This window comes from Sturnus vulgaris, chromosome 20 (assembly GCF_052056855.1).
Source record: "Sturnus vulgaris isolate bStuVul1 chromosome 20, bStuVul1.hap1, whole genome shotgun sequence".
Classification (NCBI taxonomy): domain Eukaryota; kingdom Metazoa; phylum Chordata; class Aves; order Passeriformes; family Sturnidae; genus Sturnus; species Sturnus vulgaris.
The window spans coordinates 7,089,123-7,106,306 of NC_142262.1; the positions used below are offsets into that span (position 1 = coordinate 7,089,123).

At 49.1% G+C, this 17,184-nt stretch overlaps 2 protein-coding genes across 4 annotated transcripts; both read left to right on the plus strand.

The window, feature by feature from the left end:
* Nucleotides 1–10: 10 nt before the first annotated feature.
* On the plus strand, nucleotides 11–4,208 carry TEN1 (TEN1 subunit of CST complex). 3 transcript variants are annotated; one of them, XM_014889197.2, is made up of 4 exons: nucleotides 11–70; nucleotides 1,767–1,869; nucleotides 1,992–2,149; nucleotides 3,372–4,208. In XM_014889197.2, exons 2-4 carry the CDS (start codon nucleotides 1,784–1,786, stop codon nucleotides 3,509–3,511), a joined length of 384 nt encoding a protein of 127 aa, XP_014744683.2. In that variant the 5' UTR covers nucleotides 11–70; nucleotides 1,767–1,783; the 3' UTR covers nucleotides 3,512–4,208. The 3 variants fall into 3 exon arrangements, with proteins under 3 accessions (XP_014744683.2, XP_088032634.1, XP_088032635.1); XM_088176508.1 differs by having other exon boundaries at nucleotides 30–331; XM_088176509.1 differs by having other exon boundaries at nucleotides 30–172.
* A 1,183-nt stretch (nucleotides 4,209–5,391) lies between these two features.
* CDK3 (cyclin dependent kinase 3) lies at nucleotides 5,392–9,666 on the plus strand. The gene is made up of 7 exons (XM_014889196.2): nucleotides 5,392–5,580; nucleotides 6,484–6,561; nucleotides 6,904–7,024; nucleotides 7,502–7,672; nucleotides 8,087–8,188; nucleotides 8,840–9,043; nucleotides 9,412–9,666. Exons 1-7 carry the CDS (start codon nucleotides 5,453–5,455, stop codon nucleotides 9,535–9,537), a joined length of 930 nt encoding a protein of 309 aa, XP_014744682.1. The 5' UTR covers nucleotides 5,392–5,452; the 3' UTR covers nucleotides 9,538–9,666.
* The last annotated feature ends 7,518 nt before the right edge of the window (nucleotides 9,667–17,184 follow it).

Sequence of the window (17,184 nt, forward strand, 5' to 3'; positions counted from 1 at the left end):
GCCACGTGGTTCCTGACCACGTGGGTCCCTGGCCGTGCCTGCCCTTCCCGCGGGAGGCGATGGCGGAGCGGTGAGCGCTGTTCAGCCGCGCTGGGAGCGGTGCTTTAAATCGCGCTGTGATTGCATGGAGCGGCGCCGGGAGAGTGCCCGGCACGTGCGACATCGGCATGGAGTAGTTAATGATACAAACAGCTCATTAAATGCCGTTGGATACGCGTTGAATGCGGTGTTGGATAGTGCTCTGGATCTGCGTGTAAAGGGCTGCGCTTGGGGGTGGGCCTGCCATAAATCTCCCTGCAAGGTCCCGCAGTAGAGGTGGCGCATGCATTAGGTAGCACATTGGGTGGGCACAGGGTATGTGGCGATTGGGGTATGGCTTTTACAACCTAAATTACTCTCTATATAAAAAGTGCATTAAGTGCACAATGAGTGTCTTGCGACCCTGGCTGATCTGCCTTGTCGCACGGTGTGATTCAGGAGCAAAACCCGAGCGGTACAGGACAGGCTTTGCCGTTCTGGAGGTGCAGAATTGACCCTGCTCTTTAAATGTTGGGTGCGGCGGGGATGCACGGAGCTGCAAGGGAGGGGAGGTGGATTTCCACCTCTGGAGCCCACCCTGGGACCCTGCCAGAGGGGTTTTTCAGCGCGGTCTGAGTGTCCACAGCCTGGCACGGGACTGTGGGGCAGCAGGCAGAGAGAGAGGCATGTGCAGGGACGAAGTAATCCAGGATCGCCCTGGTTTCGGCGGCCTCCCACGGAGTTCTCCGTGGGGCATTTTGCAAGGTTGCAACCCCGTGGGCAAGGGACACCAAACATTAAAGGCACAGCGTGTGTGTCAGCTCAGTGTTCCCTCTGCTGAGTAGTCAGTATGGGGGGTCCTTGAACACCCAGCAATGGACCCACCTGTCTGAGTGGCAGGAGTCCCTGCCTCGGCTGTTGTGCAGCTCTCAGGGTCCCCCACAGAGACATAAAAGAAAGAAGAGAAAAGCTGTAAATAATATATGGAAATACTCCAAACACAGGCAGACTGCAAGGGAGATCAGAGGGAAAATTATGCCAAAAAAATCCCCTTCAGGGCACAGCCTGGCTATGACGTTGATTGGGCAGGATTAGAGCTTTGCTGAAACTGCTTTGCATTCCTGCCTTTCTCTGTGCTGTGCCTGACTTGCCTGTGCCAGCCGTGCTCTACCGTAGGAAGTCCCACCTGAGTCTTGTCTTGGAGTTAATCCTCCTCACTCATCGCTGTCTGCTAAACCCTACGAGACTTCTGACGAAACCAGGCTGGCTTGAATCCAATTTATTGTTCTCCAGCTGCAGGATCAGATACCACCAGAAGTTTTTATGCTGCAGTAAGAGAACAGGCTCAGGATCATTCCTTAAATCTTGCTGCTAGTACTCTGTCAATCCCAGCAGCTGAGGCTATCCAGGCATCTCAGTCCCTCAAGCTCTCTGAACTGCTCAGTCACCGTTCCCCCCACTTCCTCAACCTTTCTCAACTCGTCCATAGCCTGGGGGAGACTCAGAGGACCTGGTGGGCTGCCTGTCGTTCATGCTGGGTTCTGTGGGACTAGACATCTTTGTGCCAGGATGCCCTGGGCTTGGCACATGCACTGAGCTTCAAATAGGACTCAGTAGGGAAGCTGTGAAGCTTTTGCAGCCTCCTGGATGGTGGAACCTGGGCAAGGAGGGAGTTGAAGGGCAGTGTTACTGACAATTTGGATCAGGTACTGGAGAAGCATGAAGTCAGACCTTTTGCTTTACTGCAGGTCAGCCACTGTGTGAGATGCTGCCAAGTGCTGGTGTCTATTACTTCCCGTGGGAGATCGACAGCTCAGTCCCTGAGGGGAAGACACTGAGGACATTTGGCAGGTGAGAAGGGTACCCTGGTCTCCTTGCAGGCCAGGTGTTTCCCTCACTGGCTGAGCACCACCCCCCTTTGGTTTGTAATTAGATTTCTGAACAGCTGAGCTTCCCAAATTGATCGTCCCCAGGTTATGCTGCTATGATCTGACCCGATCTGAAGCCATTCTCACCACACAGCACAACTCGGCTCAGTACCAAGTCTGTGTTGACACCAAGTTTGTGGAGCCATTCCAAGCCCAAGTGGGATCTTTCTACATGGTCCTGGGAGAGGCTGAGCACAGGGAAGGTAAGTGCTGCAGGAGCTGGTGCCCTTTGCTGCTCTTCATGGTGCATCAACTCTTTCGGGTCTCCCTGGGTCACTGAAGGCAGCCTGGGTCAAGGCTCCTCTTGTGCAGCTCCTCCAGTCACACAAGCATGTGATTCAAGATAGGAGCAGCTGTCTGTCCCTGCTGACCATGAGAAGAGCCACCCTTATGCTGGTGAAAATCTGGTCCTCTGGCACAGAATTTTTAGAAACAAGAAGCATTTCAGCAGCATTGCTGAGCTTGTGAAATCTGTGCTAAGAAACCTGGCATCACTGCCAGCCACCACACCAATCATCTTCACCCCAAACATGGCAGATTGCAGCAATACGTCATTGCAAGTGGCTGGGTTGCTCTTTGCCATCCTTGAACGGCTCTAATTATTATCCCTACCCTCAGACATGTGAGGAATGCAGGCAGGCTCTGTCATGCAGGGCACCCTGTTGTCCTTTCCTGGGGCACCCTGTGTTCCAGCTGCTTGGTGCTTTGCGTGGGGATTTGATCTGAGCTGGGCCTTGGGATGGTGAAGCAAATTCTTTGTTATCTTGGCCATACCTGATAAAAAGCATTTGCATTCATGCCGTAGAAGCCTTCAGTGGCACGTGGAAAACCACACTACACATGGCCTCTAGAGAGTGACCTGCTAAGCCACTGCTGCAAAACTCCTGTAGAAAATTGTTATTTTGGTCATCCCAGCCTAGGAGGGAGTTGGCCCCATTTTGCAGGGGTGAAAGGGGAGCAGACTGAGATGGTGGCTGTGTCACCCAGGGCTATGTCACCAAGGTTTGGTCGCTTCTGTGTAGCTCCATGTTGTCACTTGAATGCCGCCAATGTTGGTTGTAGCCAGCTTTGAACCTCTTCTGAGCCCTCTTGTCTGCTCAGGGGCATTCAGAAATTAGCTCAGATCCACCACTGCTGCTTTTCTGACAGGGAAAACCAAAGTGATGCTGCATGGCATGGCAGGCACTGACACTGTTCCCCAGTGCAAGGGGAGTGAGTGCAGTGTCAGTCACCAGCATTTTGTAACCATCAGGGTTGAGGGAAACCACGTCACTGAATTAAGCTGCTCCAGCTGCTCACATCAGTGGCAGCATGCAGCCCGTCTGGTCTCCTGAAGTTCTAAGGCTATGGTTATTTGCCCAGCTCGAGTCATGTTGCCTGGGGGAACTCTCTTGTCTCCAAGCTGCTCTGTTTTCCTTTCTCCAGAAACTTCCAGTCCTGTGGTAAAAGCACGAATATTGACCTGCGTGGAAGGGTTGAACGTGCCCCTGCTGGAACAAGCCATACAGGAGCAGAGGAAATACTTCAATGAGAGGCAGGAACAGAAGGAAAACAGCACATCCTGACAGCAGCTCTGAGACCAGCCACACGCTGGCCCTTGCACTATTTGCAAAAAATATGTTTAAAGTGAATTAGGAGGTGTGTTTGCTGTGGCAAATAGCAAACTGAGCAGGGAAACACTTGAGGACTCTGAGTCAATGCGTGTGGCTGTGGGCTGTACAGTCCTGCCCCAGGTGTCATGACTGAAAATAGCTCTGGGAAGCAGGTTTGTTGTCTGCTTGAAAGGGTGGTTAAGGAAAGGGATCACTTGGGTTATACTAGTCCTTTCTTAATGCATGACATGAAGTCAGAAGAAGTCTCTGAATCTGAGTTAAGCAGCTCACCTTTGGCAGATGGGGGCAAAAGGCATTAGCACAAAGTTCATTAGCCCTGCCTGGCTGCAGGCCCATGAGTGCCTGTGTTGGAGCACCCTGACTCAGCTGCCACACAGGAACATTCCTGGCAAAACACTCATGTATCTGAATTGACCAAAGAAACAAGAAGAACAAAGAGTCCTTATTTTCAGTAGTACCTGCTTTCTCAGGTAGGAAGAACTGGTATCTAAGGGGAGGATTAATTCTAGCTCTAAAATAAATATTTGCAGTACCCTGAGTACTTGACTTTCTTCCTTGACACAACTAAGTTTAAGAGACCTTAAATCACTGTTTTTGAAGTATCTAAAGATTTTGATTGAAATTTTCCTAAATAAAGATGAAAAAATAAGGCAGTCTGTCTTTTACTGATTAAATCCCTCTTTCTTGCCAAGTCAAATGTGTTAGGCCCTGCACAAACCCTAGAGATGATGTAAGAAAATTCGGTTTTCCTCCTCCTAAGTACTGGGTGTGTATGGAAGTGGCTGGCTTTAAAAAAGTTGCAAGAAAAGGAGATGAAGTTACATCAGAGCCACTCTGGTTGAAGAACAGGTGCCAGGCCCACACAGCTGTATTAAAGCATTGACAAAAGGACAGAACATTGCCAATGTCAGATAAGAATCAAATGTTTGTGCAAAGGAGAGAAGACTCTCCTGTACTGTAGAAATCCCTAAATCTGGAGTGAGCTGTGCCTGTGGTTTGCAGGGGAACAGCAGCCATCTCCAGCCTTTTCTGCTTGCACTCAAAGATTTTGAGCTGCTGGCTCAGCAATGGGTTAAATCAGCCCTTTTTTAGGTCACCTGAAAGTTGGGGTATTCCCTGTGGACCCACACCACTGCAATGTCTATGCCTACCCAGAGACATAGAGCCCCCAAATCCTCCAGATGAAATTCCCTTTGCCTCTGCCTTTCCTGGTGCCATAATACATAAGATTATTTTAATCTAGTCTTCTGTCAGCTATCAAGTCAATGATTAATTCCCCCTCAAGGACATCTCCCAAAAGGCTGACTGAGCAGCACAGCCCATGTTGGGGAGGTTCAAGGGACAATTGTGCAAGACAAAATAAAAGCGGGGGGAAGAAAAAAGATTTTTGCTGGGTGTTTGCCCTCAGTGTGTCCCAGAGAACCATAATTATGAACCCAATTATTCCACCAGTGCCCAGCACTGTGCAGATGGAGCAGGAGAGCTTCCCCTAACCCTGAGCAGTTCATGCTGCTCTTCCCTAGGCCCTAAAGTTTACATCAACTTCTCTTTTCCATCAATTTTTGGCTGTAGCCAGCACACTGCACAACCTGGGCAACAGAACAACCAACCCTTGGTGGCTCCTGTGTGGCTCTGTCCACCTGAAGCTCCCTGGCCACCCCAGACCCCTCCAGGCTGCCCTGGCCACTCAGAGCTGCCCCACGCAGGTCCCTGAAGGCTCCCACAAGGCTGAAGGAGCAACAAGGTGGGACCAGACCCCAGCAGCACCTCAGGGTGCACCTGGGGGGCTCCAACACTTTCCCCACATTCACCTTTTGGTTTCCCGCCTTTTGTGCTCCCCTCAGGGCGCGGTGCCGGCTGCCCCCACTGCCATCACCAGGCTGAGGCAGCCCCATGGAGGCCATCCAGGCCTCCTTCCAGAAGGTGGAGAAGATCGGGGAGGGCACCTATGGCGTGGTGTACAAGGCTCGCAACAAGCGCACGGGGCAGCTGGTGGCCCTCAAGAAGATCCGCCTGGACGCGTGAGTGGGGCAAAGGCCTGGGCCTGCCATGGCGCCAGGCCTGTGCCCAAGATGGTGTGAGAGGCACAAAAAAAGCCTGACATGAGGGGGGGAAAAGGTGTCTCTAGGATGAAAATAATCTTAGGGGTTGTGGCACCAGGAAAGGCAGAGCCAAAGGGAATGTTGGCTGCAGGTCTTGGGGGTTCCATGTCTCATGGACATGGCATCTGTGTGAGTCCCCAGAGATGATCCCAACTTTCAGGTGACCTAAAAAAGGGCTGATTTAACCCATTGCTGAGCCAGCAGCTCAAAATCTTTGAGTGCAAGTATTTAGGGCCTGACCTGGCACCTCTTGGCCCTGGGTCCACGACACAGGGCAGGGGGAAGCAGCTGCCATGTTATGAGGTAGTGTCTCCCTCAGGGCTGTGCTGTGAGGGTCAGGCAGGGTCAGCCTCGGCCCTCCAGGGTGGGACTGAGCAGGTAAAATCTTACTGCTGATCCCCTGGGCCAGCCCTGAGCTGTGTGCACAGTGAGGGGTGTCTGTGTGGACTGGGGCCAATGTGCTGGGGTTGCACCCCATGGTGGCCCCTCAGAGTGGGGAAGGTGACTCCCTAAAGGACAAAGAGCTTTCATTTTCCCTCATCTCCAAAAAGAAAGACCTAAGTATTTAATACATTATTATTTCTCTAAATGCACCCTTAGGTGCTTCCAACCAAGCTCTGCCTCACAGCTTGCATGTCTAGGTCATCCCCTCCCTCTCCTTGCCCATGACTCCATTTCCCCCTGCCTCGCCCCAGCCACTGCTCCACCCCAAACTCAAATGCTCCCCTGGGGTACAGTGGAAGAAGGAAGGGACACAGAGCCCCATCGGGCTGTGGGATCCCCCTGGATTATGGGGTGCAGTACAGCCTGTCTCTGCTACAGGGAGTCAGAGGGTGTCCCCAGCACTGCAATCAGAGAAATCTCACTGCTGAAGGAGCTGAAGCACCCTAACATAGTCAGGTAAGACCTGGATGCATCCTCCCCACCAGCTCATCCATGAGCTCCTGCTCCAGGAGCAGACAGCAAGGGGGTTTTTCTGTCCTTCCCCAACTGCATAGGCAGGGTCAAAATACACAGGAAAATGCAGGAATCCCTTGCGCTTCCCTGGCTTTCAGCAATACCTCATGGGTCTGCCACTTCAGCAGCACACTGCTGCTGCCCCATACTAGATTCTGACCTTAAACTGCCCCTCTCTTCTCCAAAGGACCAACAGAGCAGAGGCATGTGTGGGAGGAGAGATGTTTGGGTATTTGCAGAGGCCTGGAGCAGATATTGAAGGGAGAGCCTGTACTTCTTTTACAGGCTCCTGGATGTCATACACAGCCAGAAGAAGCTCTATATGGTGTTTGAGTACCTGAATCAGGACCTGAAGAAGTACATGGACTCATGCCAAGCAGGAGAGCTTCCTTTAAGCTTGGTCAAGGTACAGTGTGGAAGGGATGCCAACAGGGTGGACAGCTGCCTTCTGTTGGGCACAGCCATCTCAGAGCCGCTCAGACTGTGCCTGGAAATGATTCCTCAGTCTTCCAGATCTCAAACATTTCAGCTTGGAAACCCCCATGGCACTATTCCTCAGAAACGTTTATTTCCCAGCTGTTTCCAGGCTCTCCAGCCAATCTTGCTGCAGAACAAAGGAGGGATCTGTTGCTAATTGCCTTTGTAGATTGTAATGAGTGGGTGGAAGGGACTGACAGTGCCTGGATTAGAGTCTCTCTGTCCCATGTGCGTGGCAGCAGTTTGTGTGTATCTCTGAGCAGTGGCCCATAAGCCTGATGTTGCACTGTAACAAGGGCTTTCTTCCCATTCAGATCTGTAAGTGATCCAAAGTGCATTGGTTCACACAATCCAGAGTTCAAAGTGTTTTCATCGTGGCCTTATCTGAAATCTCTTCTCTCCTTAGAACTACCTTTTCCAGCTGCTGCAGGGTGTGAGCTTCTGCCACTCGCACAGAGTCATCCACAGGGACTTGAAGCCGCAGAACTTGCTCATTAACGAAGCAGGAGCAATCAAGCTGGCTGATTTTGGATTGGCAAGAGCTTTTGGAGTCCCTCTACGCACATACACTCATGAGGTAGTGTCGGGGCACCCTGAGTGGGGTACACAATCCAGAGTGGGTGAACAGCAGCAGCACAAATTGCTCATCCATAACAGAGGCACAGCCATGCCAGTAATGTGCTCTTAACCTTACCTGCAGCAAAGGGACCTCCATATCCCCACAAGGTGTGCTGACTGTCTCTACTGGAGCCTGGCTGCCAGCTGGGCTCTCACCTTCTCTCCACAGTGTACATTTAATTGTTCCAGAGAGCATTGTTGAAGAATATTCTGTTAATCCCAACCTTGCAGGCACTTAAGTGTCTAAATTCAGCAAGGCTTTAGCATGCTCTGATTTGTGCAGTCATTGCATTGCAGCTGAGAAGGGAGGGTCCCATGCCTTTGGTTTCATCCAGGGAAACCAGACACAGCCTGTTTGTTGGTTCCTTTCCAGGTGGTGACTCTGTGGTACCGAGCCCCTGAGATACTGCTGGGATGCAGATACTACTCGACCCCTGTGGATATCTGGAGCATAGGCTGCATCTTTGCAGAAATGGTAGGATGGGTTTAAATAACCTCTTTCATGAGCCAGAGGAAGCAGCTGCAGTGGGAAGGAGGGATGAGACACAGAACATCTAGAATACTGTGTTCCCACCTTGTACTGGGGTGTCCTTTATGGAAAGTACACCCTAAGGGTTAGCTGGTCCTTACCTCAGAAGGAAATCTACCACCTTGGGGGCCTGGCAGAAGGCTGCAGTTCCAAGTACATTGAAACATGATGCCTCTCTTTGCAAAAAGCTTCAGCCTTATTGCTGCAGTATTTTGACCCTGGGAGGAGATGGACTCTCTTCCAGATGTCCCCATGGTGGGCTGCAGAGAACAAGCACTCTCATGGTATGGCAGAATGGATCTCCTAAGGGTCTTGGAAGACCCCTTTCTTTGGAAGAGCTCTGGTTAGCCCCACAGTATAATAGCACTTTTCCTCATTCCCGAAGTCCCTGAGCTGCAGGGCAGGCAGGAGGGAGCTAGCCAAGAGTGGGAACAGTCAGACACCTGTGATGTTCCCAACCACTGCCTGGCAGAATCACTGCATTGTAACTGCCCTGCAATTGTTTGCACCTGCTGGGACAGAAGGTTGCTTGCAGCAGGAATTAGGGCACACAACTGATGGAAAGGTGGGAGCTGGCTTTTTCTTTTCTTCCTCCAGATGACCAGGAAGGCCCTGTTTCCAGGGGACTCTGAGATCGATCAGCTCTTCCAGATCTTTCGCACCCTGGGCACTCCCACTGAGGTGACCTGGCCTGGTGTGACCCAGCTCCCTGACTACAAGGGCAGCTTCCCCCGGTGGCCAAGGAAGGAGATCAAGGACATTGTTCCAAACTTAGATCGAGATGGGAGAGACTTACTGACAGTGAGTGAGGCCTTGGGATAGACAGGATGTTTTCAAACCGGGCAAGGAATGTGGATATTTGAGATTTAATTACCTGGAAGTGTATTAGCTGATCTGGGTTGAATGCTCGCCTCTAACATTGTAGAAGCCCCAGTTCATGGAACAGGGCTCAGTCCTACTCTGTCACTGCAGGTTCCTCTAGGAACCACTGTACTGGGAGTCAAGGAACTCTTCTAACATAATCCCCAGAGTAACTTCAATTGTGGGTGACTCCTGAAGCCCAGAGAAGGAAGGCAGGACCAACACCTGCAACTGGACCCAGCTGTGTGCAGGTGCAATCAATCATCCAGTTTTTAAAATCCTAAATTTGCTGTGTTTTCTCTTGGCAGCAATTGCTCCTGTATGATCCCAGCAAGCGCATCTCAGCCAAAGCAGCCCTCAACCACCAGTACTTCCTCTGCAGAAACTCTGGGAGCCCTGAGCAGCGACCTGTGCTGCAGAGAGACTGCAGATGAGAGAACACAGCTCTCCACAAGATCTTGCACCTCCAGGCAGCACTGCAGATGTGGTCTGGGGCACTTAGCAGGGCCCTGGCTGGAACCCAGGGTCTTGCTTCTCCTGAGGAGCCTGGAAGGGGACATTCTTGGCATTTAGAGACTTTCAGTCTGTTGCTGGGGGAAAGTTTGGGTTACAGCCAGAGAGAGAGCTGTTTTAAAAAGGCCATGTGCAAAAGGTAGGATTAATTTATCAGCATAAACCACGGAAATGTAGAGAAGAGAGCATCTCTCCGAGGCTTGTCCTTCCACTAGTGAGCTAAGGTGACACACATTGATTTCTGTCTCCAGCTGGTGGCAGTTGCTGGCACCAGGGAAGGGGGGCACTCCTCTGCTCAGCCCTTTGCTGCTGTTATCAGCCAGGCTTCTCAGCACTAGACAAGCTGTTTAGGCTGTTTGACAGAGCTGACATCCTGCTCTTTCACAAGCTGAAGAGCACTATCAGGTGTCTTAGTTTGTGCCTTAGCTGGGACCAAGAGGCCAAAAGATCCAGTTAGCATAAAGCAGACCCAGTTAGGATAAAGCACTTGCTGCATATGGCTGGAAACAGGGAGCAGCTAAACTACTGGCTTTCCATCATCATTCCAGATGTAATGCTGTTCCCTTTGCTTTATTGTCTTGGAAATGTTTTTGCTGTTCAAATGTTTGGGGTATTGTCTCTGACTCTTGGTATGGTGTTGACATCTTAATTTCTTTTTCTTCAGTATAAAATAAATAATTGTCATTTGTTCAAAAGCCTTAGTGTTCATTGTTTGGCAAAGCCCATCAGGCTGGTAATGCAGGACAGCCTGGCTGGGCCTTCTTTCCTTTTTCCCTTCCTCATCTCCTGCACTCTCTCTTTTATCCTTTCCAGCCCAAATCCTTGCCAGGTGCAAGGATGTGCTCTCAGTCCAGTGGAACTGGTACCAAAAGTGTTAATGCAATATCTGCTCTGTCTGTGTACTTTTAGCAAAGAAACAGGGAATGCAGGAGCTGCTTTCTCATCAAGGACAGAAGGAAGATAAGGGGAAGACATCTGCCTTAGGAATGCAGCTATAGCCAAAACAAGATTATAGGAAAAAAATGAACCTGGGAACATGGGGAAGGTTTTATGGTAATGAACAATTATAATGCAAACACAGTGACTGTATATAAGCAACACACTTGCAGTGAGTGAATCGTGTGCACGTCAGGTGGAGCTTATTCCCTGTGCCTGGGATAACTTCTTAACACTACATTGGTGTTAAGGGGTTTTATTTTACCTGCTTTTTGGTGAATTTTGGTGACACTAATTGGCCACCCCGATGGGAGCTCACCTCTGAGCCTCGACAGAGCTGCAGTCGACAGATCTCCAGCTGGCACCGAGGGGTTGTCGGGGAGAACCTCGGCCTCAGACCGTCAGGGGCTCGAGGTGAGATCCCTGGGGTGAGTAAAGGCATCATTTCAATTGTTTCTCTTGGGGTTATTGACAAGGAGCTACTAGTGAGGGGTTTGAGTCACCCAACAGGGTTCAAGTCCCTGGGAAAGCTCTCATTCCAGAGCTTCGAGTCCCCCAGGACTACTGGGGGTTCCAGTCCCTCAGGACTAGGGGGGTTCGAGTTCCCTCCGAGGGGCTCCCCTGGAGCAGGAAACTTAAAGCAGTGTTGTAGTTGGCCGAGGAGGAAAAAAACGGGCTCATAACACCGGAGCCAAAGCATTGCTGTACCTGCTTTTATGGTGGAGTTTGCTTAGATACTCAGAATTCTTTTTGGTCTCTGTCCGTTTGAGTGGGTTGTGTGTTGATTTCAGTTTGCCGGCCTGTAAAATCAGCCCAGAGACGTTTGTGATATAAGTCTCGTTTGCTGGAAGAGTGTTGAAACTTAACTGACTGTTGGGGTTTCGAAGCAATCGGGGGATGTCTGGTATCGGTTATTGAATTGCTCTGTGCGTGTCCGCGGCTGAAATCGCATTTGTGGACGCGAAGCGCCCTCTCGTGCCAAGTGCCCGCCGGATTCCCGGCGAGCGGGAGCGGGCGGGCGGGCAGGGGCTCTCCCAGGTGCAGCTCAGCCGCTCGCCGTCGTCTTGGGCCGAGGAGGAGGAGGAGAAGAGAAGAAACCCAGAGGACTCGGAGCACAGCAGCCCGGCCCCGGCCCGGCGGGTTCTCGCCTGCTCCAGTCCAGCCGCCTGGGCAGCATCACCCGCCCGCTGCAGCCCAGAAACAGCCGCGGGGACTCCCCGCGCCCAGGTAATCGTTGTATTCGCTTCCAGCCGTTGTTATATACTTGTATTATTGAGTATGGGGGCGGTCTGTTTTAAAGCTAGAGTGGGAAATGATATCCCGAATTCTCCGTTGAAATGTATATTGAACCACTGGGAAAAGATAGGGGAAGACTCGCTTCTTAAATCCAAACTAATCCAATATTGTAACCACCGGTGGCCTCTGTATAAACTGGATAATCAGGCGAAGTGGCCAGAGAACGGCACCTTAGATTATCACACCGTATTAGAGCTGAAGTTGTTTTGTAGAAAAGAGGAGAAGTGGAGTGAGATGCCTTATGTAGATCTGTTCTTTACTTTAAGAGACCATCTGGAATTGCAAAGGGGTTGCCTACCCAGCCTGTCAAACTCTCTCATGTTAGCTTTTGGAAAGGAAGAGGAAAAGGATAAGAAAACGAAGCAATGTTGTTCCTCTTGTAGTATTGGGCACCACTGTTTGAAATGTCACGGCCGATGGGAGGAGGACGATGTAGAAATGATAGAGGCACCAGATGAAGGAGAGAGGGGGATAGAGAACTGGGGTGTGCCTGATAAGGGGGAAGCACAAGGAGGGGATGAGCAGTCAGGGGGGAGTCAAGAGTTAATTTCAAGTCCAGTGGTGGAGAGATCCCAGGGTGAGCAGGAGGTGAGAAAGCTGGAGGGGGATAAGCAGGAGGCCATAGCTCCGCTCTGGGCAGGGGTGGGATCTCACAGCCTGATAGTGGTGAAGGTTCCTTTCTCCCCAGTCGATCTCGAGGCATGGATGAGACTGGCAGGGCCCTACAGAGAAGATCCAGAGAGAGTATCTAGAGTATTTGAAACCATTCTCAAGACCCATAACCCGGACTGGGGGGTTATACAAGTTCTATTAGATACTCTCTTAGACTCCACAGAAAGAGAGGCAGTACTCAGGACTGCTAGGAAAGAGGTGGACAGGATAGGTACAGCAGGTGCATTACCAGGAACTGTGGAAGAGCATTTTCCCTCCCAGGACCCCCACTGGGACCCTAATACAAAGGAGGGGGAGGGGTTTCTGGGACAATATCAACAATGGATATTATTTGGCTTTAGACATGCAATGCCAAAGGCAATCAATTGGTCTAAACTTTATGAAGTGAAACAGGAACCGAATGAGACTCCAACTGCATTTGTGGAACGCCTAAGGACAGCTGCCAGGAGATACACTAATATTGATCCAGAAAAAACAGAGGAAGCTGTACAGCTGACTTCCATTTTCATAGAGAACTCAGCACCAGATATTAGAAAGAAGTTACAAAAGCTAGAGGGAGCAGAATCTTGTGACCTAGGAGAACTCTTACAAGTGGCCTGGGTAGCTTTTAACAATAGGGGAGAAGAGGAAGAAAACAAGAGCCGGGAAAGAGAAAAGGAGAAGGAGCAGAAAGAAAAGAGACGGGAAATGGAATGGGAGGAGAGAAAAAAGAAATGGGAAATGGAGAAGGAGGAGAGAGAAAAGAAACGGGAGGTGGAAAGAAAGAGAAGAGAGAGATGTAGGGATGCAATGCTGAGTGCAGCCCTGCAAAGGGCGCTGTTTAACCGCAGGGCTGAGAGGGGCTCTGCCCACGGAGCGCTGCAGCCGAACCAGTGCGCGTACTGCAGAGGGCTGGGCCACTGGAAACGGGAGTGCCCCAAGAACCTGAAAGGTAACCGAGCTAATTCTCCATCAGCGATGACGGGAACAGGGAGTGAAAACCCCAGCTAAACCCCTGGTTACAATTGAGCTGGCAGAAAGAGAAAACTGGCTTTTTAATAGACACTAGGGCTACTTATTCAGTATTAAATACAAATTGTGGAAAAGTATACCAAGAAACTGTATATGTTGTTGGTGCAACAGGGAAAGAGGAAAAACAAACAAACATTCTTTAACTCCCTTAACTTTAAATTCAACAAACGGTGGATAACACACCAGTTTTTTTATATGTGCCTTAATGTCTAGTTCCTCTGTTAGGAAGAGACCTGCTAAGTAAATTGGAGGCACGGATTTTGTTTAAAGATGAAGAAATGCAATTATTGGTACCTAAAGCCATGGAGGCAAGGACTTTTATGTTGTAGGGAACACTGGAACCAGACAATTCTGGAGGAATACCAGAAGCAACAGAAAATGCAGTAAAACACCCTTGGTTTAGACCAGTGGAACTCAAGGCCATTCCCAACAAGCTCAGCCTGTAAGCATTACCTTAAAACCTGGATGAAAACCAGTAAAGCAGAAACAATATCCTTTAAAATTAGTAGCTAGGAGGGGAATAGAGAGTCTAATTGAAAATTTCAGGGAACTTGGGTTATTGATAGAATGTAAGTCAGAACACTCTCATTTTGCCAAAGGCCTGGGATGAATAAGTACAGGTTGGTACAGGACCTACGAGCAATCAGTCAAATATTTCAGGATATCCACCCTGTTGTAGCCAAACCCTTTACCCTGTTAATATCTCTTTAAAAATATCACCAGTGGTTTACAGTGATGGGTTTGAAGGATGCCTTCTTCTGCACACCTCTTGATAAGCAAAGCCAGGGCATTTTTGCCTTTGAATGGGAAAATCCTCAAACTGGTGGGAAGACTCAGCTTACCTGGACTGTGTTACCACAAGGATTTGAAACAGCCCAACGATTTTTGAGAACTAACTGGCAAAAGAAAGAGACCTGGAATAAGGAGAACCCTGAAGGATTGGTCCTGCAGTATGTTGATGGTGTCTTACTAGCAACTGAAACTAAGGAAAAGTGCATGGAATTGACTGTTAGCCTTTTAAATTTCCTAGGCCAAAGAGGTTACGACGTATTTTCAGAAAAAGCTCAAATCATGAGCCAGCAAGTTAGCTACCTAAGATTTGAAATAATACCAGGACAGTGGAAATTTGGAACAGACAGAAAAGAGGCATCTGCCAAGTACCCCAACCTGCAATTGCCTGAGATTTAACAGCATTTCTGGCTATGACTGGATGGTGCAGATTGTGGGGTTTAAACTATGGACTTTTGGTCAAATCATTGAGCTTTTAAAGGAGGCCCCAGAAGGACCTTTGATTTGGACTCCTGAGAGTAAACATGCATTCTGTGACCTAAAGATGGCCCTGATGTCTGCACCCCTCTAGGACTTCCAGATTTAACAAAGTCCTTTGAGCTTTTTGGGCAGGAATGACAGCACCTCATCCTCGGAGTTCTGGCTGAGAAGGTGGGAGACTTCAATAGGCCTGTGGGGTGCATTTCAAAACAACTGGACAAGGTCAGCCAGGGATGGCCTGGATGCCTGGGACCTGTAGCAGTGACTGCTCTCATCCAAGAGGCCAGGAAATTGACTTTGGGACAAAAGACAGGAGTGTACACTTCACACACCATAACCACTGTGCTAAAAAAAGAGGGCCTAAGACAGGCGTTCCCCAAGCTGTATGCTGAAATATCAGACTGTTCTAATGGAGCAAGAAGATGTGGAGTTGAAAGTACCCACAGTGGTAATTCCAGCCCAAGTCCTGGACACCCTGATGCAAGAAGAGCAGCTGACCCTTGATCACCTACACACAGTTGAGCAAGTTTATGTAAGCTGACCAGACCTAAAAGATGCACCAACTGAAGATCCAGAGTTCTTTACAGAAGGAAGTGGCTTGGTGCAAGATGGGAAATAAAAATCTGCCTATGCCATAGTAACCCCAACCAATGTAATAGAAGCTGCACCACTGCCCATGGACACCTCAGCTCAAAAGGCAGAGCTCACAGTGCTGTGAAGAGCCTTGGAATTGGCAGCATGAGGAAGAGTAAACATATGGACTGACTCAAAATATGCTTTTAGAGTTGTTCATGCCCGTGGAACCATATGGAAGGAAAGAGGTCTATTAGCAGCACAGGGATCTCTGATTAATATACACAAGAAATTTTGTCTTTCCTTGATGCCACCCAGCTGCTCAGAGAAGTGTCTGTACTACACTGCAGGGCGCACCAGTGTGGGAATTCCCAAATTTTTGTAGGAAACAGACCTGCAGATAAATCTGTACAAGAGGTTGCACAACAAGGCATCCTGGCATTAATACCTAAAAAACCTGTTTCACTCCCAGAAGTTAGCCCTGGATATAGTCAGGCAGATTTAAAATCAGCTACTTACCTAAAAGCCCAGAATAGAGAGGGTGGATGGCTGGTAACTCCCAACAACCAGATCATAGTCCCACCACAAGTGATGTTGCAAATTGTCAAGGAGAAATACCAGCAAACCCACTGGGAAATCAGTACTATGGTGACTGGTCCAAGGGCTCAGATACCAGTGTCCCTATGACAAAAAGTGTCAAGTCTGTTACAGAAAAATGCCCAATATGTCTTAAAAATAATCCTTTGGATTCAAAAAGATTGCCTCCATGGTTCACTAAAAGAGGAAACACCCTCAGGGATTACTGGTAAATTGTATTTCCTGAGCTATCACACCAACAATGATATCTCATGGTATTATTTATTAGACACCTTTTCCAGGTGGCCAGAAGATTTCCCCTGCTGCACCAACAAGGCCAGGAAAGTCACCAAGGTACTTTTCAAAGAGATCATACACAGGTTTGGATTTGCTATTGAGATGTCATCCCAATTCAGATATAAAATGGGGACCCCATTTTATATCTGAAGTGTTACAGCAACTTAGTAAGCAGTTGGGTATAAATTGGGATTTACATACTCCATGGAGACTGCAATCTAATGGAAAGGTTGAGTCAATTAATCAAACTTTAAAGGGACAGATTAGCAAAATGGGTCAGGTTTTCTTAATGGCCACCAGGCTTGCTATGAGTTAGAGCACAGCCCCAAATAACTTGAAGGTGAGCTGTATGAGTTGATGTTTGGGACGTCATATTTTGCTGCAACTTTCCCTGGATGTGAGAAACTAATTGGGAATTGGGAAATAGCACAGTATTTAATTTTATTAGGGAAACTCTTGAATGAACTGAAAAGGTTTGTCATTCTCTCAGAACCTCTTACCCTAGACACCCCAGTTCATTCATTGCAGCCTGGGGATCACGTGCACATCCAGATCTGGAAACCTGAGCCACTCCAGGAGCAGTGGAAAGGACTTTATCTGGTTCTGTTGACTACAAGACCAGCTGTGAAAGTGAAAGGAATGAACTCCTGGATACATTGCTCCCAGATTAAGAGGACTCCTGACTCAGAGTGAATCGTGGAAAACACCGGACTCTTGCAGCTGAAAATGTCAAAGACATCTGTAAATGAGCAGCGAAATGTATAGACTCGTATTTATGGGAATTATTTTATCTTTAGGCAGAGGTGTTGCAGAAAATTTAATATTGATTTGAATCCAAGGGTTTGGTAAGATGCACAATCTATCCAGCATTACAGCCTGCCTCTCTGCCCTCGATTCAGCAGGGGAACCTATTCCTTGGGGAATTATCCCTATAAATC